Raw genomic sequence first — 26,912 nt, forward strand, 5'->3', positions numbered from 1 at the left:
AACATGAGGTTTTCACATAGAATGGGAATGACCCATTTGACTATGCAGGAGAAATACAGAGAAACTGCACTAAAGTCTGTTCACTGGGGCTAAAACCTGGGCTTTCTGACATACCCTCTCTTTGGCGCTGAAGATTATTGATTCATTTAACTTGATGTTTGCTATCAGACCATGAGCTGCCCTTATTGGTAAGAACTATTGATACGTTATGGCAATTTCAGAGTTCGTGGTTGTTTAGGGAATGATGTGCAGCAATGTAGCAATGCTATATATATTTAGTGTATGCATGAACATTGCAACTCTATTTATATGCCGTATTATAATGTGCCCTTGATACTAGAGTCCCCCCTAGTGTCAGGACATAGTGTCGCAGGGACTTTTCCTCTCTAGCACCCCTTGTTGTCCCAGGTCTCCAATGGTCAGCTGCCTCCATGGCCCAGTGGCCAGCTCCTCTGGCCAGGTCAGGTTTCAGTCCAGTCCCCTTCCAGGGTTAACAGAACACAAATTAAATCTTAACTCAAAATAGCCACCTGGGCATTAAAGCCCACAATATAAACACTAACCCTTCATAGATACCCAACACTGTCAAGGTTGGGCCTCTGACTGGGCCAGGTTACTTGGGTTACGGCAGGAAAAGCCTTCTTTCCCTTTCCTGGCTTCACCCAGAATTGGCCTGTAGTAGGTACAGCCACTGCTTATTATCTGGCCTGCTGGGCCCTGATTGGCCTCTACCTGCTCCCGGTCCTGGTAGGTGCCGGAGAACCAACTCTCTCTGGTTTTGCCTGTAGCTGATCATGGGAGACCTCTCTAGGCCAGTGTTTCCCAAACTTGGGACTCTGCTTGTTTAGGGAAAGCCCCTGGCGGGCCGGGCCGGTTTCTTTACCTGCCGCATCTGCAGGTCCGGCTGATCGCAGCTCCCACTAGCTGCGGTTCGCTGCTCCAGGCCAATGGGAGCTGCTGGAAGTGGCAGCCAGTACGTCCCTCGGCCCGTGCCGCTTCCCGCAGCCCCATTGGCCTGGAGCACCGAACCGCGGCCAGTGGGAGCCACGATCGGCCGGACCTGCGAACGGGGCAGGTAAATAAACCGGCCCGGCCCGCCAGGGGCTTTCCCTACACAAGCGGCATCCCAAGTTTGGGAAACACTGCTCTAGGCAATCCATAAATGTCTGAAATCAATGTCCTTCCCTTCTGGCAAGGCACCTTCTTCTGCAGGGTTTGTTAAGGCAGTGAGGCCTCTGGCAAGAAGCAGCAAATGCCTGGTACACCACGTCACAGGCTGCAAATATAAGAAGGTGCTGATGATGACATTCCCCATTGTAGACTGTAGTACATTCTAGTCTTGTGTTTTCTAATCAACTTGATTTAATTCTGCATTTTATCAGCCTTCAGCAGGCTGGAATGCTAGGATTTCATTCCGTTTGGTTATGTCTATTTCTTTGTCTCAGGCTGCGTTAGGAAAGGGATTTTGTTTCCTGATCATATTCTCCCAAACCTGCTGCTCCTTCATATTGTTGGCTACAAGCTTTAAAAAACAGACTTCTCCATCTCCCTGCCAACAATCACCACAATTACGCTTTGGTAACAAAACCACTGTATATACAAACAAATCTGTCTTTTTCTTTTCATCCTCTTTATCCCTGCAACAGCTGGTTACCGAACATCATCAATGAGAGCCTGTTGTTCTACCTTGAAATGCAGCCAGATATCAATGGAAGCCCCCTGAAAAATGTTAGAAATGCTGCATTGATCACATGGATTATAATGGTAGGTCAACCATGATTTTTATTAGTCTTGGAAGTAGCTTCTGTATGACAAGCAGCAGCACCAATGTAATGAGTGTTTATTTCTTTCAAAATATAATCTCCCCTCGATACCAAAAAAAAAAAAAAAAAAATGGGAGAACATTTTCAAAATTACAGGAATTATTCTTCATATGAAACTCTGAAAGAAGAACTAAGGGATAAATTTTGCCCTGACTGACCCTCTGTGCATCCCTACTGAAGTCAAGGTGATTCATTCATTTTAAAGACCAGAAAGGACCGTTATGATCATCTACTGTGTCTTCCTTAATAACAGACTACAGAGTTTTCACCAGTGATTCCTGAATACAGGCTAACAACTTGGGTGCTTACTAACAATTTCAGCCTGTATTTGTAACTAAGATCATTTTCTTTGCTCTTTAAAGCTGCTATGTAGAAAACATCTGTATATACAGAGAGAAAAATATATTGGTCTTTCAGAGCAATGATCCAAAATACTGTAGGAACACTACTAAAGTATTTTGGACCATTACGGGACTGTAATTTCCCTATCACCCCATAAGCGTAATGTTCCTGGAATAGTCAAAAGAGGATATTCTGGAGCTGATGATGCAGGTAGCTTCTTTGGGGAGATCTTAAACATCTGCAAAGCCTCTTAGTAAAAACACGCTCTTTGTTTTTCTTTTTGAAATGACAGAAAAATTTTCTAGAGGAGGGTCAAGGGTATATTTGGATGAGAGTTTTAATTAAGTGAACATTAAACACATGAAAGGCACTAAAACTCTTTTAGTCGGAGTTATGGCATAGCTCTAGATGTGAATAATTCCCTCCCTTCCCACTTTCTGGGAAACTTATAGAGATTTATAGAATTTGAGGCCAAAAGGGCCCATTCGATCATCTAGTCTGACCTCCTGTGTATCACAGACCATTACATTTCACCCAGTTATCCATGTACTGGGCCCAATAATTTGTTTGGCCAAAGCATATCTTCCAGAAAGGCATCCAGTCTTGATGTGAAGATGTCAAGAGCTGGAGAATCCACTGCTTCTCTTGCAAGTTTAACCCATGTTACCACCAATTTTTCTTCTCTTAAAACGGTCTCCTCTATTTTTGTATGTGCACCTTGGCTACAGCCCTCTGCCCAGAGAGGACTCGCCGGGGCTTCTTTACAAACATTGTTTCTAAATCTACCAGTCAGTAGAGCATCAGTATTAACCTTTCAATTTTTGCAGCCGAGCCTGGCTAATCTGGCCTGAAGTATTATGGATGAATGTACACCTCCTGTGCATGGAATATTCCCCCATTCCCAGAACACACACGATACCCTGACACCTCCATCTCTGCATACCTAATTCTCTCTTTCCAGATTTTATCCTACATTAGTGTTACAAGGGATAAATTACTCCTCTTCCCACTCCCCCAGCACACCCTGCTACCCTCTGACAAGCAATCAGGCACCCCCAAGTACCTACCTCTCCGTTTCCAGGTTTCATCCTGTATTAAAGGGTTAAGTGATGCCTCTCACATGGTGCCCCCTTCTCTCCCAAGGGCTGAACACACTCACGTGACACAGCTCTCAGCTCTTGCTGGCCTGGAGGGCAAGAGGTCAAGTCTAGGAATTGAACTGTTTGTAAGCTGGCTATGAAAATAAAGTGCTGATTTCCCACGAGAAAAATAGAAACATCCGAAGCATTTACTTGCCAAATATCCAAGGAAGTGGGGACAGAGGTGATTTTTGAGAGACTGTCTCAGCTGCCCAGTTTTTTAATCCAACCAAGATGGACTTGTTCATGAGTCAGCAGCAGTTACAAACTGATTGATCACTGTTTAAGAACTTGGTTATCTGTGAGTGGCTGCTCTCAGTATGTTTGGCTCTGCTTTCACTGAAAAATTGCTCATGCAAAATAAAATTCATAAGACACAGTGGAGACTGTTAAAGCACAGTGAGGGCCATATTTATCCCTGATACAACTCCATTGAGTAGCTGAAGTCAAACCAGGCAAGCATTTGACCCCTTGTGTTCTCAGAGTTATTGTGTACCAGAACAAGGGCTTTGGTTGCTTCCCTGGATTTGCTTGTGGCTAGAAGGGTATGTCTACACTACAGGATTAATTCGAATTTATATAATTCGAATTTAGGAAACCGATTTTGTAAATTCGAATGTATTCGGCCACACTAGGCACCATTAATTCGGTGGTTTGCGTCCAAGCTACCATAGTAGCATCGATTTCCAGAGCGTTGCATTGTGGGTAGCTTTTACATAGCTATCCCATAGTTCCCGCAGTCTCCACCCCCCTTGGAATTCTGGGTTGAGACCCCAGTGCATGATGGGGCAAAAAACATTGTCGCAGGTAGTTCTGGGTACAGCCTCCCCCTCCCTCCCTGAAAGCAACGGCAGACAACCATTTCGCGCCTTTTTTCCTGAGTGAACTCTGCAGACTCCATTCTGCATCAAGCATGGATCCCGTTGTGCTCCAGAACGCAGTCTTGAACATTATAAACACCTCGCGCTTTCTCGTGGAGTTTATGCTTACACAGGACCAGAAACAAGAGGCGAGGAGGAGGAGGAGGCGGCGATTGCAGCGCAGCGACCAGCGTGATGAGGACATGGACACGGACACAGAATTCTCTGAGACCGCGGGCCCCGGTGCTTTGGAGATTATGATGTTAATGGGCCAGGTTATAGGCTTTGAACGCCGATTCTGGGCCCGGGAAACAAGCACAGACTGGTGGGACCGCATAGTGTTGCAGGTGTGGGACGATTCCCAGTGGCTGAGAAACTTTCGCATGCGTAAGGGCACTTTCATGGAACTTTGTGACTTGCTTTCCCCTGCCCTGAAGCGCCAGAATACCAAGATGAGAGCAGCCCTCACAGTTGAGAAGCGAGTGGCGATAGCCCTGTGGAAGCTTGCAACGCCAGACAGCTACCGGTCAGTCGGGAATCAATTTGGAGTGGGCAAATCTACTGTGGGGGCTGCTGTGATGCAAGTAGCCAAAGCAATCACGGAGGTGCTGCTACGAAAGGTAGTGACTCTGGGAAATGTGCAGGTCATAGTGGATGGCTTTGCTGCAATGGGATTCCCTAACTGTGGTGGGGCAATAGATGGAACCCATATTCCTATCTTGGCACCGGAGCACCAGGGTACCCAGTACATAAACCGCAAGGGGTACTTCTCAATGGTGCTGCAAGCACTTGTGGATCACAAGGGACGTTTCACCAACATCCATGTGGGCTGGCCGGGAAGGGTTCATGACGCTCGCGTCTTCAGGAACACCAATCTGTTTAAACGGCTGCAGCAAGGGACTTACTTTCCGGACCAGAAAATAACCGTGGGGGATGTTGAAATGCCAATTGTTATTCTTGGGGACCCAGCCTACCCCTTAATGCCATGGCTCATGAAGCCATACACAGGCAGCCTGGACAGGAGTCAGGAGTTGTTCAACTACAGGCTGAGCAAGTGCAGAATGGTGGTAGAATGTGCATTTGGCCGTTTAAAAGGTCGCTGGCGATCCTTATTGACTCGCTCAGACCTCAGCCAAACCAATATCCCCATTGTTATTACTGCTTGCTGTGTGCTTCACAATCTCTGTGAGAGCAAGGGGGAGACCTTTATGGCAGGGTGGGAGGCTGAGGCAAATCGCCTGGCTGCTGATTACTCGCAGCCAGACACCAGGGCGATTAGAAGAGCACACGATGAAGCGCTGCGCATTAGGGAAGCTTTGAAAACCAGTTTCATGACTGGCCAGGCTACAGTGTGAAATTTATGTTTGTTTATCCTTCCTGAAAACCCGCCCCCTTTATTGACTCATTCTCTGTAAGGAACCCACCCTCCCCCTTCCCCCAGCTTGCTTTCAAAGGAAATAAAGTCACCATTGTTTAAAAATCATTTATTCTTTATGAATTGATTATAAAAAGAGGGAGAGAACCTGAGTGGGGTTTGGGAGGAGGATCAGCGGGAAGGAAAAGCCCAGTAAAAAAAGGTTAAGAAAATGGCAGCCTTTTGCTTGGGCTGTCCACTGGGGTGGAATGGGAGGGTGTACGGAGCCTCCCCCCCCCCCGTGTTCTTACACATCTGGGTGTGGAGGCTATGGAAAATGGTGAGGAGGTAGGGGGGTTATACAGGGGCTGTAGCGGCACAGAACCTGAGTGGGGTTTGGGAGGAGGATCTGCGGGAAGGAAAAGCCCAGTAAAAAAAGGTTAAAAAAATGGCAGCCTTTTGCTTGGGCTGTCCACTGGGGTGGAATGGGAGGGTGTACGGAGCCTCCCCTCCCGTGTTCTTACACGTCTGGGTGTGGAGGCTATGGAACATGGTGAGGAGGTAGGGGGGTTATACAGGGGCTGTAGCGGCACTCGGTTCTCCAGCAGCCGTTCCTGAAGCTCCACCAGACGCCGGAGCATGTCTGTTTGCTCACGCAGCAGCCCCAGCGTTGCTTCCCGACTCCTCTGATCTTCCTGCCGCCACCTCTCATCTCGAGCGTCTCTCCTCTCCTCACGTTGGTCCCTCCTGTCCTCACGTTGGTCCCTCATGTCCTCACGTTGGTCCCTCCTGTCCTCACGGTCACTGGCTTCTTTCCTATACTTGCAAACCGTCTCCTTCCACTCATTCAGATGAGCTCTTTCATTCCTGGTGGATTGCATGATTTCGGAAAACATCTCTTCTCTCGTTTTTTTTTTACGACGCCTTATCTGGGATAGCCTTCGGGAAGGAGGAGGGAGGCTTGAAACATTTGCACCTGCTGGAGGGAGTGAAAAAAGGAGAGAATTTTTTTAAAAGATACATCTTTCAGAACAATGCTTATACTCTTTCACGGTGTATACTATTCACATTACATAGCACATGTGATTTCTGTGCAAGGTCGCATTTTGCCTCTTAATATTGAGTGCCTGTGGCTTTGCTGCTAGAGATCACAGACGCAGGTCGGGGAAACAGAATTCACCTTGCATGCTGCCATGGTAAGCCACTGTCTTTAGGCTTCTGCGCCCTGCTTTCCCACATACCAAGCAAAGCCCGTTGTGCTGCAGTTTTCCTGTTAGCTTGTTTTCTGCTGCTGAAGGTTAACACCCCCCCCCCATCCAATTCTCTGGGATGAGTGCTTTATCCCTCCCCCCACCGCCTGGCTGGTATCAGGGAAGATCCCTGCAGGAACCAAACTAACACCCCCCCCCCACCCGCCATGAATTCTCTGGGATGAGTGCTTTATCCCTCCCCCCACCGCGTGGCTGGTATCAGGGAAGATCCCTGCAGGAACCAAACTAACACCCCCCCCCACCCGCCATGAATTCTCTGGGATGAGTGCTTTATCCCTCCCCCCACCGCGTGGCTGGTATCAGGGAAGATCCCTGCAGGAACCAAACTAACACCACCACCCCCCACCCGCCATGAATTCTCTGGGATGAGTGCTTTATCCCTCCCCCCACCGCGTGGCTGGTATCAGGGAAGATCCCTGCAGGAACCAAACTAACACCCCCCCCCCCCCACCCGCCATGAATTCTCTGGGATGAGTGCTTTATCCCTCCCCCCACCGCCTGGCTGGTATCAGGGAAGATCCCTGCTAGCAAAACGCGAAAAGCTCTGGGCCAATCCTCCCCCCCCCCTTGCACTTGGCTAAATGCAGGGAAGGATTTCTTTTCAGCCACAGGCAAACAGCCCAGTAGGAACGGCCACCTCAGTCCCCTTAATTAAATTCCCTTATTTCAACCAGGTTACCCTAAGCGATATCACTCTCCTGAGGATTACACAGCAAGATAAAGAACGGATGTTGCTTGAATGCCAGCAAACACCGGGACCATACGCTGCCAGGCTCTGTCAGGCAATGATACCAGATTACTTGCTACTAGCATGGCGTGGTCAAGTGTCCTACCATGGAGGACGGAATAAGGCTGCACTGCCCAGAAACCTTGTGGCAAGGCTTTTGGAGTACCTCCAGGAGAGCTTCATGGAGATGTCCCTGGAGGATTTCCGCTCCATCCCCAGACATGTTAACAGACTTTTCCAGTAGCTGTACTGGCTGCGAATGCATCCCAAGTGCTCAGGGCAAATTAATCATTAAAAATGCTTGCTTTTAAACCATGTTTTATATTTTAAAAGGTAAACTCACCTGAGGTCCCTTCCATGGGGTCATGGTCTTGGGTGCTGGCTTGGGAGGCTTGGGAGGGTACTTCAGTCAGGGTGAGAAACAGTTCCTGGCTGTTGGGGAGAACGGAGAGCTGGGTGCTCTCTGCCAGCTCGTCCTCCTCCTCCTCCTCCTCTTCCCCTTCCGCGGAATCATCAGGTGTCCCTGATGAGATTATCCCCAGCTCGGAATCCACAGTCAGAGGTGGGGTAGTGGTGGCGGCCCCCCCTAGAAATGCATTTAGCTCAGCGTAGAAGCGGCATGTCCGCGGCTCTGACCCGGAGCGACCGTTTGCCTCCTTTGCTTTTTGATAGGCTTGTCTGAGCTCCTTGACTTTCACGCGGCACTGATCTGTGTCCCTATTGTGGCCTCTCTCCATCATGCCCTTGGAAATTTTTTCATAAGTTTTGGCATTTCGTCTTTTCGAACGCAGTTCAGCTAGCACTGAATCCTCTCCCCATATAGAGATCAAATCCAGTACCTCCTGTACGGTCCATGCTGGTGCTCTTTTTCGATTATCAGCCTGCATGGTTACCTGTGCTGATGAGCTCTCTGTGGTCACCTGTGCTCTCCACGCTGTGCAAACAGGAAATGAAATTCAAATGTTCCCGGGGCTTTTCCTGTCCACCTGGCCAGTGCATGCGAGTTCAGATTGCTGGCCAGAGCGGTCACAATGGTGCACTGTGGGATAGCTCCTGGAGGCCAATAACATCGAATTGCGGCCACACTAACGCTAATTCGAATTGACAAATTCGATTTTGGCGCTACTCCGCTCGTCGGGGTGGAGTACAGAAATCGAATTAAAGGGCCCTTTAATTCGAATTAAATGGCTTCGTTGTGTGGACGGTTCCAGAGTTAATTCGAATTAAAGCCACTAAATCCGAATTAAAGGTGTAGTGTAGACCAGGCCGAAGAAACATAACATGTACTTTCATCTGGATGCAGATGGGTGAGTTTTACATTATCTCTCAAGGCAGCAATTGTTCACTGTGAAGAAAGTCTGTATGTCTACACTGCAATAAAAGACCCGTGGCCAGCTGACTTGGGCTTGTGGGGTTTGGGCTATGGGGCTATACAATTGCAGTGTAGACATTTGGGCTCAGAACCCAGGCTCTGGCCTGGTCCCTAATGTCTATGCTGCAATTGTATTGCCCGCAGCCCTGCGAGCCCAAATCAGCTGACCCAGGCTTTGAGACTTGGTGTCGTTAATTTTTTTTTGCCGCGTAGATGTAGCCTTAATGCACAGGAATGGTTTCACTGTACTTGAAATTCACCACTCTGTTGATTTTAATTCCCATCGCAATTCTCCTTTCTTGTCTCTTCCAGGGAGTGCTGAATCCAATGCAAGGCTTTCTCTTCACGCTCACTTTTTATGGCTGGACTGGGTGGAAACTGAACCTGAAGTGGCAAAAGAGAGAAATACCGTGGGAATCAATGTCCACATCAGCTGTTGCTGACAATGGCTACCCTTCTGCCATTGGCTCCTCTGTGAACTACCAAAGCAACATCCACGACTCGAAGAAGACAACGGCAGCCAGCAGCCAGCAGACCGACGAGGCCTTAAGCATGCTGTCTGAAGGTAACACTACCAATGATGACAGGTTATCCAGAAACTCTCCTATCTACCAGGGCTGGTAGTTTGCATCTGCATAAAGCTTAATGTTACCTCTCCCATTGCCATGGCCCTTGATTAACCACTGCATGGAGTGCATCATTATTTGCTCCAGGGCTTGGTTGGGGCCTTGTCATCTGTCACATCCTATATATTTCCTGGAGGCATAAATGATAACTTATGTCTTCAGTCCTCTTGTAGGGAGTGTGGGAGAAGATGATACTGTTTGATGAATGCCTGATTGCTTTCCATTATGTTGGAACAGTCTCTTTGAAGCTCAGTGTTTCTTAATTAACCTCATTGATTTCTTTTTGTATATTTTTGTTTTAACCTCTCTTGCAACCTGTACTTCAGCAGAATATTCTTTTGTTTAATAAACAAATTACTATTGTGTTGGGTTTTTCTAACTCTGGCCCCTTGCCTGACTTTCCAGAGGTGCAGCTCTATATCTGGAATTCTATCGCTAGGATGGTAGGGATGCAAAATTGTCATCCTTAAAACAATGGTCAAATGTTGGAAAGACACAACTGTGACACAGATATGGATTTGCATTGTTTGCATATAGAACCCTGCTTAATAACTCTTCTTTTACCCTGCCCATTTGAATTTTAGTGGGATATTTAAGTGTGCTTTTATCTAAATGCGGTTGCAATTAATAGGAATATAGTCTTTTAGTACAGTGCAGTCTGGTATTTATACCATTAAGGGATGCAGGGTATAATTTTCAGTCATCTAAATGACTTTGGTGCCTAAATCCCATCAAAAGACAGTGAAATGTAACGTGCAGTCCTTTCTCTGAGGAGTGTTCTATTTTATATCCTGGTTTACTGAACTCAAGGGAATTCAAACAACAATATTTATTTCCTTCCCTAATTACTGTGCTCAGCACTGTGGCGTCTAAGCACCTGTGACCAAATACTTGTTAAAACAGGATGATCGTTAACTAGCAATTGGGGCTCAGTCTACAGTGCTTATGCATGGTTGAAACAAGGGTAACCTAGGTTACAGTGTGGTTTGACAAGCCTATACTGACCAGCCCAAACTGATCACCAGTTTTAAAAAACATGCTAGTCCTGGCATAGGTTAGAACAAATCTTTAAGTCAATTCAAACAATTTTGTACTGGCTGTCCAAACTGTGTTATAACTGGTTCTGGTACAACCATGTTTAAGCATAAATAGATTGTCAAATCCCATGGAAACCCTGTGTAACTTTTTTTAAATTAAAGAGTAGAATGATAACAGCCATACTGCTCAGAGTTCCAGGAAGGTCAGAGAACCAGGTGCAGTTGGAGCTAAAAAAACAATTGATCTTACTATAATCAATAAAAAGGTGATACAGTAAATTGATAAATGCTGGGACTGATCTTTAAAGAGCTGCAGTTGCTTTGTAGAAAACCTTTAAAATCACAGTCTTTAAAAACAATCATGTCTATCTTTTTTTCTCCCCACCCCCACACCTTTTCTTTTGGTTGGTTGGTTGGTTGGTTACTAGGGCCATTTGCATGTAACAGGATATTTTATTTTGTAAGAATTAATTTCCTCTGCTCCAGAAGTTCTTATCCTTTGTTTGTAAAACTGGTCATTTCCACTGACGCTAATAGTGATGTCACAGACAGCGGATGAAGATTTCTGGAGCAGATTTAAATGGATCTTTACAAAATAAAGATCCTGTTTTCATTTAAGTGCAAGTAATTTTTAGGAGCAGAAAGAAAACAAGACTATTACAGGTAGAGAGAATTGTTGTTAATCTTCTCTCAGATGCTACTGTCGTGGGCAGCAGCACAAACCCTTAAAATAAACAAACGGATCATGCCTTCAAAGGCACAGCCATGTGCTGAGGATGGATTTGCAAGGTGACAGTTTGTAGTGAGAAGCCCTAGAAGTCTGGTTAACTAATCCAGCATTCCTTCTTCTGCTCCAGTGCATCAAAGTTGCCGAGCACATCTGAAAGGGGAAAATGACCACTTCACAGTCCCTTCCCCTTGTACTCCGCAGCCTGGCTGTACCCCATTTGGGGAGACTAGTGCCACTGCTGACCCTGAGCAAAGAACAATGGCTCTGCTCCCCACTTACAATGTGGTTAACACCTGTGCAAGATCCTGTTACTCTCTCGCCCTCCCACTTCCTTCATCCACAAAAAGCTGGCCATAATCTGCCCCAAAAAGTTTTTCAAAATCAGACTTGAGAGCTGAGCGGTGCTTTAACACATTACCAGTCTGTGCAGGATATTATCATTAGACAACCAAACCCAAACCTTTCATGAAAGCCTCTTGTTGCTCTGACAACACTGGCTTCCATGACTAGGCTAATTTTGGTGCCTTGTGACATACATATACTGTATGCTGGGGGTAAAGCAACAGTGATTTTTAATTTAAAAAGAAACTTAATGGTGAGGAAAGTGTTACCACTCCCTCAATTCCTGTGGCATGTGTACTTGAGCTATTCCTCCTTTGTTCAAAAATGGAAGGGTAACTGTGTGTCCTGCACATTTGTACCCAGTCAATATTCAATTTTACTGCATGTGTAACACCGACAGACCCCGGTCATTGGCATCGAACCGGAGATCTCTGGAGCTTAGTGCATGAGCCTCTACTGCATGAGCTAAAAGCCAACTAGCTGTTGGCTAAGGCTGTAGAGCAAACTCATTTAACTCTCTCTAAGTGGTCTTGGTGCCACTAGATGGGACAGAACATCACACCCAGAAGGTGTGTGGGTTACACAAGCAGACCATAAAAAAATAGCTCTCCTTCCCTTACCATGCACCAGATCAGTTCGTTACAAGCAAAGTGTTGCATTAACTTACCTTAGCCTTCTGCAGGTATTTGATTTACGTATTTAGAAGAAGAAAGTCTTCAGTAAGATACACTTACGTTTGGAAAGGCATAACTATTCATGTAAAACAATAGATCGTTGTAGCTATTAAAAATATGTAGTGTGACGGGTTGGATCACAGAAACCCCCTTGGGAGCTGCCACCTGATGTGCCAAGACTACCCCTGCTTCTGTTTTCCCTGCCAGCTCAGGACTCCAGCACCCTGTCTTGCTGAACCAGCCACTTCCGTCTGGTTCCAGACACAAACCCAGGGTCTGAATCACTTGTCCCAGTGACAAGCTGCAAGTTTACCTGAAAACAGCTCATAGAAATGTGCTTGTCTTTAGCACTCAGATGCCCAACTCCCAATGGGGTCTAAACCCAAATAAATCCGTTTTACCCTGTATAAAACTTATGCAGGGCAAACTCATAAATTGTTCGCCCTCTATAACACTGATAGAGAGATATGCACAGTTGTTTGCTCCCTCAGGTATTAATACACACTCTGAGTAAATTACTAAATAAAAAGTGATTTTATTAAATACAGACAGTAGGATTTAAGTGGTTCCAAGTAGTAACAGACAGAACAAAGTAAGTCACCTAGCAAAATAAAATAAAATGCACAAATCTATGTCTAATCAAACTAAATACAGATAATCTCACCCTCAGAGATGCTTCAGTAAGCTTTTTCTCAGACTGGACACCTTCCAGGCCTGGGCACAATTCTTTCCCCTGGTACAGCTCTTGTTCCAGCTCAGGTGGTAGCTAGGGGATTCTTCATGATGGCTCCTCTCCCTCTCTCTTCTGTTCCACCCCTTTATATATCTTTTGCATAAGGCGGGAACCCTTTGTCCCTCTGGGTTTCCACCCCCGCTCACTGGAAAAGCACCAGGTTAAAGATGGATTCCAGTTCAGGTGACATGATCACATGTCACTGCAAGACTTCATTACTCACTTGCCAGCACACACATATACAGGGAGACTCACAGGTAAACAGCCATCTGCAGACAATGGGAGTCATCAAGATTCCAAACCATCATTAATGGCCCACACTTCACATAATTACAATAGGCCCCCAGAGTTACATTTTATATTTCTAGTTTTAGATACAAGAGTGGTACATTTATACAAATCAGATGATCATACTCAGTAGATTATAAGCTTTGTAATGATACCTTACAAGAGACCTTTTGCATGAAGCATATCCCAATTACGTTACATTCATTTATTACCGTATTTTCTCTAAAACTATCCCAGTTACATTATATTGACTTATCAAGTTTTTATAAAACCATATAGACTGCACAACGTCACATGTAGTTAGAAGGAAATTCAAAGGTAACATTAACAACAAATGTTTGAAAGTCAGGAAGCTAGAATGTGGGACCAGTAGTGTAAAACACCTACCTCCCAGCAAGTCAGGAAATACAGCTATGTTTCAACACCAACCTGAACTCTGCTTATCCACTCTCAGTGGGTAGGAGACCCCCTACTAGTTATCACATGATAAAGAATTGTCTTCCCCATTTTGTAGATGAATTACAGTTGTATGGTCTCGGATTTTATGATGGTAAATCACACAGCCAGCCTATATCGGGTAGGGGGTTATCTCAAGCTCAATTTGGGAGCATACTGGGAGTCTTTTCAGGTTGAATGTGGAAATATTTATTGCTAGCCTATGTCTAGAGTGTTCGGTCTCAAATTAGTATTGGGAAGGTGGCTCAGGGAGAGTGGAGACAGAATCCAATCCACAGTAGGACAGTAGCCTGAGTCAGGGTCTTGTGGAACATACATGAGATGTGGCTTCTGCCTTAGACCATGTCGGGGCAGGACAGTCTGGGCTCTAATTAATAGTAATATCTACAGTTTACTGGCCAGTCCACACTTTTCTCTGGGACAGTGAGGTGTCCGTGACTCACAGCTGAAAGGTAGATGTGAGATGGTGATCGGGTCATGGGCAGAATTACTGAGCACTTATACATTCAAAACAATTGTCCAGCAAGTTACATTCAGCTCAGATAACATGGGTTAGGGACATACCCATTATTAATTGTACATGATCATATTTTGCACACACCAGCGCATAACAAAGCCCAGCTAAATGAACACTGGAAGAAATAACATTGTAAAATATATAAATAATATAACAAAGCTAGAACATAATTTTGAATAAAACCATTAATGCAATGGAATCCTCATGATATGAGTATTTGTGCATAGTGGTAGGTGATTAAACTAAGTATGTTCCAAAAGCTATACGACAGTAAGAAGCTGGATTGTTAAACACAAACACACAATATATGTTCTCTGCACAAACTTGACATTTGGTTTTAGGTTGTGTTAATTATAACAATAAAATGTGAACTGTCAGGAACACAGTGTGTCTTATCCCCTGCTACCATAGGATAAATTTTTCCAGACCAGCCTGAATTTATCCATCGGAATAGAGTGGGGCTACATTTTGCCCAGCCAGTTTTATACATTTAATTAGTATTCAATCTGGGCAGATGTTCATGCTAATTGCATGGCTGAAATGCGAAGAGGTACAGTTCTTGCACACCAAAGCTACACATTTGAGGTTCCCGTAGCTGTCAAATGTTTAAGTGTTCTGTACATCTCTAACTAAATCCTTCCTCTGATCTCCCTGATTATATATACTGAAGAGGCATTAGAATCTAAAAGGCTTAGCACGGCTTTGGTCTAGGATGCCTACTTCTTCTGCCATACAACAAGTACTCCTGAAGGCAGCATAATATGTATGTGAGGAGAGGGGCGTCATCTTCCAAGATTCAGTTGACCTTGACAAGGGAAGGGTTTATCAAGATCAGATATACAGCAGTTACACATGGGGATGCCTAGGGCAAAGGGTGGATAAGGTAACCTCATGTTGGGAAAGTCCGGATGAATCCAGATGGTGGTTTGGTCACTCACCTGTTAAAGAGCATGACTATATACACATATATGTACAGGATGATTGTTGGGGAAGCACTAGGTTTGCTGTTGAGTACTGTCAAACCCCTGGAGGCATTTGGTTATTTTGTCTCCCAATTACTGCACCCCTAGAATGTTGCCAGTTGTATAAACATATAACTCCCAAACTCTGTAGGTATGGATCACACACATTTCTGTTTACACAGAAAGAAAGCTGCACTCATTCGAGTGTCTGTGGGTCACATTTTCAAAAGACTCCTTCAGCAGGAGCTCTGAGACATGAGAAAATTCACAGATTGACTGAGTTTACATTAAAAAACAAACAAACAATCTCCACTGTGAAACTAACTGATCCCCGGCCCTAGCCCCACCTGCCTGCATGCTGGTACTGTAGAGATTGGAAGGACCCCTAGAAAGATCAGACTCTTAACTACAAAGAAAAACACTGTAACATCATCAAGACCCACAGCAGTCACCTGGTTTAGAATGTTTTCCTAGCCTTAATCCTAACCATGCCCCCTGTCAGGCATGTTTAAACCTGTCATTGCTAGGAGACTTGCTGTTTGGTAAATTGACACAGAAGATCAACTGCAAGTAGGGAGCAACAAGTGTTAAGACTTTTTTTCTTTGTTGTTCAAATGAAGCCCCTTAGAGGACATTTCACATCTGATAGCATCATTAGTGTTCAAAGGCAGATGGAATGCATGAGATCACCAAAACACAGATAGAGAGAGCCCTGTGAAATTTGGTCAAACAAAATACAATAGAAACTGCAGCAAGAACAAAAGTGTGGTAATTCAAGTGAAGAAAAGCATGTGTTTCTAATTAATACTGCAGAAAATTAACACAAACACATTTATTATTTGGAGGTAGCGATGGACCCAAGCTACAAAGCTCAGATCTGGATCCTGATCTGAACTTCTTCAATGTTTGGAGTCCTAGGAATTGGGCCAGGTTTCTGTACTCTGAGAAGATAGAAAATTTATTCTGTACTTCTCCATCATGAATGAATCAATTGGTAATGAAACAAAACTGATTTGATTTGCACGTCACTGTGTGTCTTCAAGTTACTATGTGCTAAGCAACAGCTAAGACATTAAGGCCCCGTCTACACTGGCAAGTTTGTGCGCAGTAAAGCAGCTTTGAGCGCTGTAACTCCCAAGGTGTACACAGAAACTGCGCAGATGCAGTGCTAGAGCTTTCTGCGCCAGGGCTACAGCACTGCGGTGCCAGTGTAGACACCGTGGTGATTACAGTGCTGCGATTGGCCTCCAGGAAGTGTCCCACAATGCCTGTTCTCACCTCTCTGGTCATCGGGGTTTGAACTGTACCACCCTGCCTTCAGGTGACCAACTGCTAGCCCCACCCCATACATTCCTTTGCAAATTTGAAAGTCCCCTTCCTGTTTGCTTGGTGATGCATGCAGCGGTCTCAGCGCATCTTTCCAGGTGGCCATGCCTGCTCCACGCACCAGGCAATTCCCTGTTTGGAGCAATGCTGAGCTGCTGGACCTCATCGACATTTGGGGGGAGGAAGCAGTGCAGTCCCAGCTGTGCTCCAGCCATCGGAATTATGATACCTACGGACAGATTTCTAGATGCACTTTGACCCTGAAAGGGGGCCATGACCGGGACACATTGCAGTGCAGGGTCAAAGTGAAGGAGCTGTGGAATGCCTACCACAAGTCATGGGAGGCAAACCACCGCTCCGATGCTGCGCCCATGAGCTGCCGGTTCTACAAAGAGCTGGACATGATACTCGGTGGCAACCCTACCTCCTCTGCAAAAGACCCTGTGGAAACTTCATTGGCTTGTGTGCCAGTCGAGAGTGGACCGAGCCAGGAGGAGGCAATCTTGGATGAAGAGGGGGAGGGGGACCCAGAGACAGAGGATGACTCAGAGGCCAGAGATGCATGCAGTCAGGAACTCACTTCTACCCCGGAGGAGCCTACCCAGTCACAGCAGTCAGAGCTTGGCAAAGCACAAACAGGAGAGAAGGTCCCTGGTAAGTGGATCTAATTTTGGGAATTGCTGAAGCGAGTTGTTGGGGGCAGGAGGGTTGCTTAAGCGAGTTGTTGGGGACAGGAGGGTTGCAGAAAGCAGGCTTGTCTCCCACCTCATGCCTAGTTTGAGCAGTGGAACAGGCTGTTGATACATTCCCTCACTTCACGGGAATCTGCCTCAGAGATCTCCAGGAAACTCTCGTGGAGATACTGGGAAATCCGCTGCCACAGGTTCCTCAGCAGAGCTGCTTTGTTTTGTCCATTAATGGTAACTTTCCCACGCCACTTTGCCTTGACGGGTTGGGAGACCATTGCTTCACACAAGCTAGCTGCATAAGCATCAGGGTGGAAGTCGCAGGCTTGGAGAAGACTCTCCCTTTATTCCCTGCTCACCCTCAGTAGCGAGATATCTTCCATAATAATCATCTCCTGTGGAAAGTGTGGGGACAGGAATGATTATTAGGACCCCCTACAGTGCTGGCTCTCCCCAAGAGCCATGTGCCCAGTGTACAGCAGGGTCCGGGAACAGGATTTTCCCTGCCCCTGTGGCTACTCCCCATTTTGGGGCTCTTGTGTCTCATGTGTGCTTGCCTGGGGTCAGCCAGTTAGTGACAGGTGTGTGAGTACTGTCTGTGTTTTAAAGCACTGAAACAGTGTTGTCTTTGTTGCAAACAATACTGCTTCTGTAAAATGTTGCGTTTAAACTTCACAGAGGTGAGCTTGGGAGAGCTCCCTCTTTGTTATCAGTGGCAGAACGGCTGCACAGAATTAGAAAGCATCCAAGAACAACTAAGGAGGACTTTATGCGTGAGGTTATGATGCACTCCGCTGCTGAGAAAAAATAATTGAAGGAGTGGTGGGACAGCGAGAAGAGGGACCGAAAGGAGAACGCGGCACACCAGAAAGAAGCCATGGAGCGACTCTTAACAGTTATGGAGCGCCAAGTGGACACGCTCCAGGTGATACCAGCTCTTCAAACAGAGCAGCTCCGCGCCCGCCCTCCCCTGCAGCCTCTGTCGCAAAACTCTTTCCCATGCGCCCCCCACACTGCCAACCCACTCTTATCAACCTCCTGGCTCCACACACTACCCGCAGCATTCCACTCCTCCCCCTAACAGTCCAGCAGTGTGGAGTCCCAGTACCCACTGCACTCAACACCCATCCCTCTGCAGTTTGGCTCTGCTGAAGTCCAGCACCCACTGCAACATACTCCAAAGGAGAAGGTTGGGTATGATCCCTGGACATACACAAATCTGTAGCCATCCCGGGACCCCTCCTCCTCTTGAGACCTTCCCTTCCCCCATCCCCCTCCTTGCTGATGATTTTTTTCATTTGACTCTCTCCTCTGATTGTTGTTTGTGTTTGTTTGAAAGCAATCTTTATTTTATTAAGTGAAAGCAAAAAGAGCACTGCAAAGCAACATACAATTATGTTAAGGTCCCTTCTTGCATCATGTGCACCAATCACCTCCTAGCATTACAAGCACTGCAATCCCGAGCATAGCAACAAATATTAGTGGCTTTCAGCTTCAGATTGCTGCCTCAAAGCATCCCTGATCCTTATGGCCCCGTGCTGTGCCCCTCTAATAGCCCTGGTCTCTGGCTGTTCAAACTCAGCCTCCAGGCGCTGAGCCTCTGTGGTCCAGTGAAGCTTTCACCCTTCCCTTCACAAATATTATGGGGCGTACAGCACATGGCTATAAGCATGGGAATATTGTCATTGTCCAGGTCCAGCTTCCCATAAAGGCATCGCCAATGGGCTTTTAAATGGCCAAATGCACACTCCACAGTCATTCTGCACTTGCTCAGCCTGTTGTTGAACCGCTCCTTGCTGCTGTCAAGTTGCCCCATGTATGGCTTCATAAGGCACAGCATTAAGGGGTAGGTGCAGTCTCCTAGGATCACAATGAGCATTTCGACTTCCCCTACAGTGATCTTCTTGCGGCTTCTTGAAGAGGCCAGTGTTCCAAAAGATGTGTGCGTCATGCACCTTTCCGGACCAGCCTGCCTTAAAATCTGTGAAACGCCCATAGTGATCCACAAGCACCTGGAGAACCATTAAGAAATACCCCTTGCGATTAATATACTTGGTGGCTAGGTGGTCTGGTGCCAGAATTGGAATGTGTGTGCAATCGATCGCCCCTCTGCAGTTAGGGAAGCCCATTTGTGCAAAGCCATCCACAATGTCACGCACGTTGCCCAGAGTCACGGTCTTTCGGAGTAGGATGCGATTAATGCTCCTGCACACTTCCATCAACACGACTCCAACGGTCGACTTTCCCACTCCGAATTGGTTAGCAACCGATCGGTAGCAATCTGGAGTAGCCAGCTTCCACAGTGCAATCGCCACGCGCTTCTCCAACAGCAAGGCAACTCTCATTCTCGTGTCCTTGCACTGCAGGGCTGGGGCGAGCTCATCACAGTCCCATGAATGTGGTTTTCCTCATGCGAAAGTTCTGCAGCCACTGCTCATCATCACAATGTGATCCCACCACTCAGTGCTTGTTTCCCGAGCCCAAAAGCGGCGTTCCACTGTGGTCAGCACCTCCATGAATGCCACAAGCAACCTTGTGTTGTAACTACTACACGTGGCAAGATCAACGTCACACTCCTCTTGACTTTGTAGTTTAAGGAATAACTCCACTGTTACTCGTGACGTGTTGGTCAGTGCAAGCAGCATACTGGTCAACAGCTCGGGATCCATTCCAGCAGCCCGAAAAAGGCAGGGCAGGGCGCACAGTACACAAACTGTTGAAAGATGGTGCCAAATGCGGACGGAAGCACAGGGATTGCTGGGATGCAAAGCAATGCATCACGGGGCATTGGGACAGGACCCAGGATGCCCCACAACCCTTTCCACCTTCCCACAAGTCTTAGCGACAAGAGAGAAAAAGGTGCTCTGTGGGATAGCTGCCCAGAGTGCACCGCTCTCAATAGTGCTGCAAGTGCCGCAAGTGTGAATATGCTATTGCGCAGGCAGTTGTCAATGTGAACACACAACAGCGGTTTCCCTTCAGCACTCTCTGAGTGGCGCTGTAACTGCCAGTGCTGTAACTTTGCAAGTGTAGATGTGCCCTAAAACTCAGTGAGTTGAGTCAGCTGATCACGGTGTGATCATAACACTCTGTTGGATGTATTTTCTTTTTCATCTGTGTGTAGCCAGCTTGTGATTTGGCTCAATTTTGGCTTGACTCTGCCTTCAGCAAGACCAAGTCTAACTCCCTGTTTAAGAGGCATAAGAAGACTAGAATTAGAATAAGAGATGAAGATGCAGATGTATTGAGTACAAGAGCTACTGGAAAAAGATGCCTGTTACTCTTCTATGCTACAATAGGTGCCATCTCTACCCATATGAAATAGTATGATTACTTTTAGGAGAAGGTATAATATATGCTGGAAATAGGACCAACATTTAAGTGTGGAAAGTGACCTGCTTGTGAAAGTACTCTGGGTTGAGAGGAAGGAGAAAAGGCTACATAAAGGTCTCAAAGCTGCAGGCTGAAGTGAATGTGACAAATGTTTAGAAAACAAGAATGCTAGCCATGAAAAGATATATATATATAAAACAGAGAGAATGCATTCCCTCTTTGGGAAGTTGTGTGTTTAGAGTCAGGAAACAAATATTTTAGCATGGGGACTTTCCCTAAAGGCTTGTCTACATAACTAGTTAGTGCATGGCAAGCCAGGGTGTGAATGTAGAGCACACTAGCTTGCTGGCACTAACTGGCTGTGTGGGCCCTCCTAGTGTGCACTCAAGGTTCCACAGTGAATTGTAATGTCCTCCCTTCCTGATACAGTGGCTTCCACTAGGGTGAAATGACATTCCTGGTATCTAGGTACAGATAGCTTAACAGAGTTAAGCAGACCGCTACTGGAATGTTTTGTTCAGTTCTGGTGTCAACAAATCAAGAAGGATGTTAAGAAACCGGAGAGGGTTCAGAGAAGAGCCACAAGAATGATTAAAGAATCAGAAAACATGCTTTATAGTGAGACTCAAGGAGTTTAATCTATTTAGTTCAACAAAGAGAAGATTAAGGGGTGACTTGATCATAGTTTATAAGTACCTACATTGGGAACAAAAATTTGATAATGGGTTCTTCATAAGAACATAAGAACATAAGAACATAAGAAAGGCCGTACTGGGTCAGACCAAAGGTCCATCTAGCCCAGTATCTGTCTACCGACAGTGGCCAATGCCAGGTGCCCCAGAGGGAGTGAACCTAACAGGCAATGATCAAGTGATCTCTCTCCTGCCATCCATCTCCATCCTCTGACGAACAGAGGCTAGGGACACCATTCTTACCCATCCTGGCTAATAGCCATTTATGGACTTAGCCACCATGAATTTATCCAGTCCCCTTTTAAACATTCAGTCCAGCAGACAAAGGTGGAACAAGATCCAATGGCTGGAAGTTGAAGCTAGAGAAATTCAGACTGGAAATAAGGCACAAATGTATTTATTTTAAGGTAATTAACCATTGGAGCAATTTATCAAGGGTTGTGATAGATCTCCATCATGAGCAATTTTTAAATCAAGACGGATGTTTTGCTAAAATATGTAATCTAATTCAAACAGAAATGAACTCAGGGAAGTTCTATGGCCTGCGTTGTAGAGGAGGTCAGACTAGATGATCACAGTAGTCAAGCCTGTCTTTATAATCTATTCATCTAAAATAACAATAAAAATAAACATGATTGTGTCTGTGAGGTTGCTGAGTCAGAATATTCAGTGGGTTTTAGTACAACTTTGTGATCACATTGAATCATAAAGTACTGTAAAATGGAATGCTTAGTAGTAAATTGGTTGACATTACCTGATCTTTTGCAGTTCCTTAGCAAAAGTAGATGAATTATCCAACTATACATCAATGGCTTCTCTCCTGCAACCAGAGGTGACATGTGTGGAGGGCAGGAGGGGGCACGTTTCCACCCCCTCGCCCCCCCGATTTCTGCCAGGGTTTGCCAGCCAGGTGCCCCACTCTGGGAGGCAGCTCCTGGAGCTGTGCCCAGGGGAGAGGGAGCAGCAAACAGCTGGGAGCTGCAGGGAGGGGCTGCGAGTCAAGCTGTTTTGGGAGGGGACAAACCTTTAAATTATGCCCCCCCCCCCCCAATGTCAGGAGGTACCAGTCATCTCTGCACAGATTCCATCTTGCCATTAGGCTAGGAAGGAGCTCATCCTAACACTGCTCTTAAGGAAAAGTTTGAGAAAAGAACGCAGCTTTGCCAAGAGGCATTGCACAGGGGCATTCAGAATACATGTATCCATTTGGTTTGGGTAAACAGGAAGAAGACTTTTCATATAGGACAGAGGAGTGGAGGAATGAGTTGGTTCAAGAGAATGGATTATTGAGATCTTCAGCCCCTAAAAGGATGGTATGAATCCAAATCCAGGTCAGTAGTGATCTAAAGCAATTGTCCTCCAATGGCATTTTGGTGACCTCTGTGAAATTAGTCTGTGGCCTTAGCCTAGTTCCCAGATCACAGGTATCAACTTCACAAAAATGACCACTGCAGCGGTAATCCATTTTCATCTTTATTGAAAGTTTCAGCAGAGGTCAAGAATTGAAAAGACATGGAGTCTGATCTACACTCTAACTCTTGTGCAGTTGGCCCTTTGGGTCAGGGATTAGGCCCACTAGAAGGGAAAAATTGGCTATACCTGCTCTGCAGATAATTAGAACAGTCTCCAAGATGTTAATTTGGGAACTTCATGAGCACTAAATTCATTTAAAGAAACAGGAGATAAGGTTGCTTTGCTCTGGGTCACATGGGAGAAGCTGACTGACAATCATTAGAATTAAGGGGAATTCCTAGTGGTTCCAACTGGAAGTATTTAATTGTTATGAAGTCTTGGAGGTTTGCATTCTGTTAACAAAGCTAATGTTCCTAACATCCATTTCTGCCTCTCTCTCATCTGAATGGAAATCACTCTCTTACTTACATTCCCAAGTTAAAGTATGGTATTCCGTTAGTGTGAGTAAAACCTCAAACCACAACAGACTTAGATACATAAAATGGATTACACCACGATGAATTTGGCCCAGAGAGAAAGGAAATGATTTAGCCTTTCATGGCCAATGGTAAGAACAATGATAAAAACAAAACTTGGTTTGATTTAGAAATTATATCGATTGCAGGTAACTGTCAAATAAAAATAAACCCAAGAGCTTGTTTTTCTATGGTATTCAGGCAACAAACAATACTGTTAAGTGCCACAGAAAGGTTTATTTCAAGTTTTGTGTATGAAAGGAGCCTCCATCTTCCATTTATAAATGTGAAGGTCTAGTTAAACATGAACTAGAGAGTTAGTTTGCAAGATGCTGCTGCCCTTCTTTTTGGTGGCTAAAGAGGAAATGTTATCATGCTCTACACCCCACAAAATACGTTTTTTGCTAGGACTTTAGCAGTAGGAATATTGTTGCAACTCCAATGCCACAGTTAAGTTATCTAGTAGTAGGAAATACAACAAAACAGAGCACTTTTACAGCGGGAATCTTCCAGTGGCTGGATTAATTGACTTCAGAACTACTTTGCACCACTCAGGTGGCATGTGCTGGATAATGGGGCTGATGGTATTTTGAGAGTGCAGGAGTACCTTTAATGCTTACCTAAAGAGAGTGTTTCCTTTGGGTAAAATTTACCTCACCTCAAAGCATGGATTAATGGGCTTTGAGCAGGAGAAGTGTGAACATAAGAACAGCCATGCTGGGTCAGACCAATGGTCCATTTAGCCCAGTATCCTGTCTTCCAAAAGTGGCCAATGACAGATGTGTCAGAGGAAATGAACAGAACATGGCAATTATCTGGTGATCCATTCCCTGTTGTTCACTCCCAGTTTCTGCCAGTTAGAGGCTTAGGACACCCAGAGCATGGGGTTGCATCCTTGATCATCTTAGGTAATAGCCATTGATGGACTTATCCTCCATGAACTTATCTAACTCTTTTTTGAACCAGTTATAGTGTGTGGGTTTCGAAAGGTAATGCCTCATCTCAGTCTGTGGGTGGGGAACTGTGGAGCTCTGGATCCATTATTCCAAATCCCAGGCTCTAGGTAGTAGAGACCATAACATCTATCCATCCCCTAGAGTTGGACTTGTAGCCATTGGATCCACAAACACAGTCAATCTCCAATCCCCCATCTCCAGGCCAACCTCCTATTCTAGCTTCTCGCTCCCTTACTTGTCTTCCCTGGCCTATTTGAAACTGGTGCAGAATCTAGCACTGATATGTACAGGGTGTGGACAAAGGCCCCTGTACATCTGTTCTGCAGCATCCTGAGAAACCATGGAAATGTGTAAAGAACCTCTCTCTCTCTAAAAATAAGGTAGCATTTTAAAACCATTTAGTTCTGAGAAGTTTTGTTCAAGAAGCATAAAGAATAAATTCCATCATACCTGCACTAGATGAAGTGTTCTTGTCCTACCTCTCACACTCCCAAGTAGTACCAGAGCTAGCAACAATATCTGAACCTAGGTGGACATTAATTTCAGCTAGGGAAATGTACAAGCAACTGGCTGCAATGCTCCGTAGCCTACTACAGCAGATCTTGTGTGAACTTTCTTTTAAAAAGCCAGCTATCTCCCTTCAGGCTACAGTGTTCAACAAAATACCACAGTTTCTGTGGAAATGTCATGAACTTCATTCCCCCTCCCCCCCCCCCGCCATCATGTGCCCCCATGTGACAGGGAGATCTGCATTTTTGTTGCTTTAACAAATATCTTTGCTCAAAGCACCAGAAATTATTGGCCAAAGCTCACAGACTCTCCCACAATCACATTAAGTACTCTAAGTTTAATAACTTAGCTCCCCAATAGCTCACTGGGTAATGCAATCAACCATTTCCCTAGGAATGCAATTACACTGAAAGCAACAAGGCACAGGGTAGATAAAGATAACTTTTGTTGCCCTCACATACTGTCTGTCTGAATACATAAACCTTCTGGCCAAAGAGCTCTGTGGTCTGAAAGCTTATGTACCGAGACTCCTACTGTATATGGTTAAACAGAACTAGCACCTTGCCATCTTATTTTTTTAAATGACCCAGTCAGTAATTATTTCCACCTATTTCTGAAAGTAACAGAGTCCTTTCTCTTTTGTTTTGCTAGGTTCTGATGCTAGCACAATTGAAATCCAGATCCCAAGTGAGCTACATGACTTAGAGGATAATGATCCTGATGCTGAATAACTGGAAAACTGTGCAAGGCATAAAATGGGTATCTGGAGACATGAAGACGTTCTCAAGGATTTGCCTGATTGTTTTCCCTCTTTTATAATGCACGTATCTTCCTCCCCTGCCCCCCAGCAACACCCTCAGTACATGTCTGATTGCTGAGCTCACTTGCTCTTAACAATTTTCTAGCATTCAAATTGAAAGAGCACTTTTTTTTGGATAGATTTAAATGGCCTGAGCTGTGGACTAGACATAGAGGGCCAGATTCAGAGATAATGTTTAAGGTAGTGTGAGTTAGGATCCTTTACATTCACTCTTCCTCACACATGGCCAGGAAGTCTAGAAAGTGTAAGTTAAAATACAGAAGAAGCACCTACTTATGAGGTGCTTTCTCTGTTCAGCTCTCTCTTCTCACCCTTTAGTATGTAAACGTAACAGGGTGTGCTTCCTTGCGTCTAGGTCTGGGAATGTAGCTCTCACTGCATCCGGTGCCTCCTTGCTGTGCATTGGTCTGCAAGTTGCTTCTGTAACTTGGCCCTCTGGCCAGGTCACCATTTCATAGAATCATAGAATATCAGGGTTGGAAGGGACCTCAGGAGGTCATCTTGTCCAACCCCCTGCTCAAAGCAGGACCAATCCCCAGACAGATTTTTACCCCAGTTCCCTAAGTGGCCCCCTCAAGGATTGAAATCACAACCCTGGGTTTAGCAGGCCAATGCTCAAACCACTGAGCTATCTCTCCCCCCCACCACTTCCAAGGTTACAAAATCCAACAGGACAAACGATCCAAATGCCATCTCCTGAGGGTGTTCATCCCCAGCTTGGGGCTCTATGCCACTCTACCAGTGGCTAGCAGGGGAACTCGGGCCTGCCCACTACACCGGGTTCCAGTCCAGGGATTCTTCAACCAACAATCTAGATCTGCTCAGGCCTAGTCCCTGTTGCTGTTTCTCTGGGCTCCTTCCTACCCAGCCTCTCTATTGTCTTGCCTGTTTCTGGGTTTACCCCTGGAGCTTACTCTATTCCCTGTGGCTACTACACCACTCCTAGCCTCTTGCCAGACTCTTTACTCCAGGGTAGGATCTCCAGGCTTACTCTCTGTCTGGACTTCTTCCTTGTCCCTGATGGTCTCCCTCCTCCAGGGAGTGACTGCAGACTCCTTCCCCTGCAGCTCCCTTCTGCTTTCAGCCTCCTGGCTTTATAGTGCTGTCCCAATCCTTCCCCAGCAGGACTTCACTCTTAACTAACCCTGGCCCTGCATCTTGCCAGGTAACTAATTGGCCTCTCAGGCCCTTGATAACCCTAGAAGGGCTGGTGTGGGGTGCACATCCCAGTACAGTGAATTATACAAATTAGACTCCCTTTGAGTCAAATTCTAAGGTGATGTGCAAAGGGACCTGTAAATTACATGATAAAGTGGTGAAAGTCCAAGCAAGTAAATCAAGGGAGTCTAGATGGAATCTAAGTTGGCGTAACAGACACATTGAAGGGCTGGATGTAAATTATACTCAC

General features: G+C 45.7%; 1 protein-coding gene across 1 annotated transcript in view; it reads left to right on the plus strand.

Moving 5' to 3' along the window:
- Positions 1–25,415, plus strand: part of GPR143 (G protein-coupled receptor 143) — a 45,142-nt gene extending 19,727 nt beyond the window's left edge. Inside the window, exons 7-9 of the mRNA XM_065423762.1 lie at positions 1,647–1,764; positions 9,201–9,453; positions 25,336–25,415. Of these exons, the coding sequence (XP_065279834.1) occupies positions 1,647–1,764; positions 9,201–9,453; positions 25,336–25,415 (451 nt within the window). The remainder of the gene's footprint in view (positions 1–1,646; positions 1,765–9,200; positions 9,454–25,335) is intronic.
- Positions 25,416–26,912: the final 1,497 nt, after the last annotated feature.

This window comes from Emys orbicularis, chromosome 1 (assembly GCF_028017835.1).
Source record: "Emys orbicularis isolate rEmyOrb1 chromosome 1, rEmyOrb1.hap1, whole genome shotgun sequence".
NCBI lineage: Eukaryota > Metazoa > Chordata > Testudines > Emydidae > Emys > Emys orbicularis.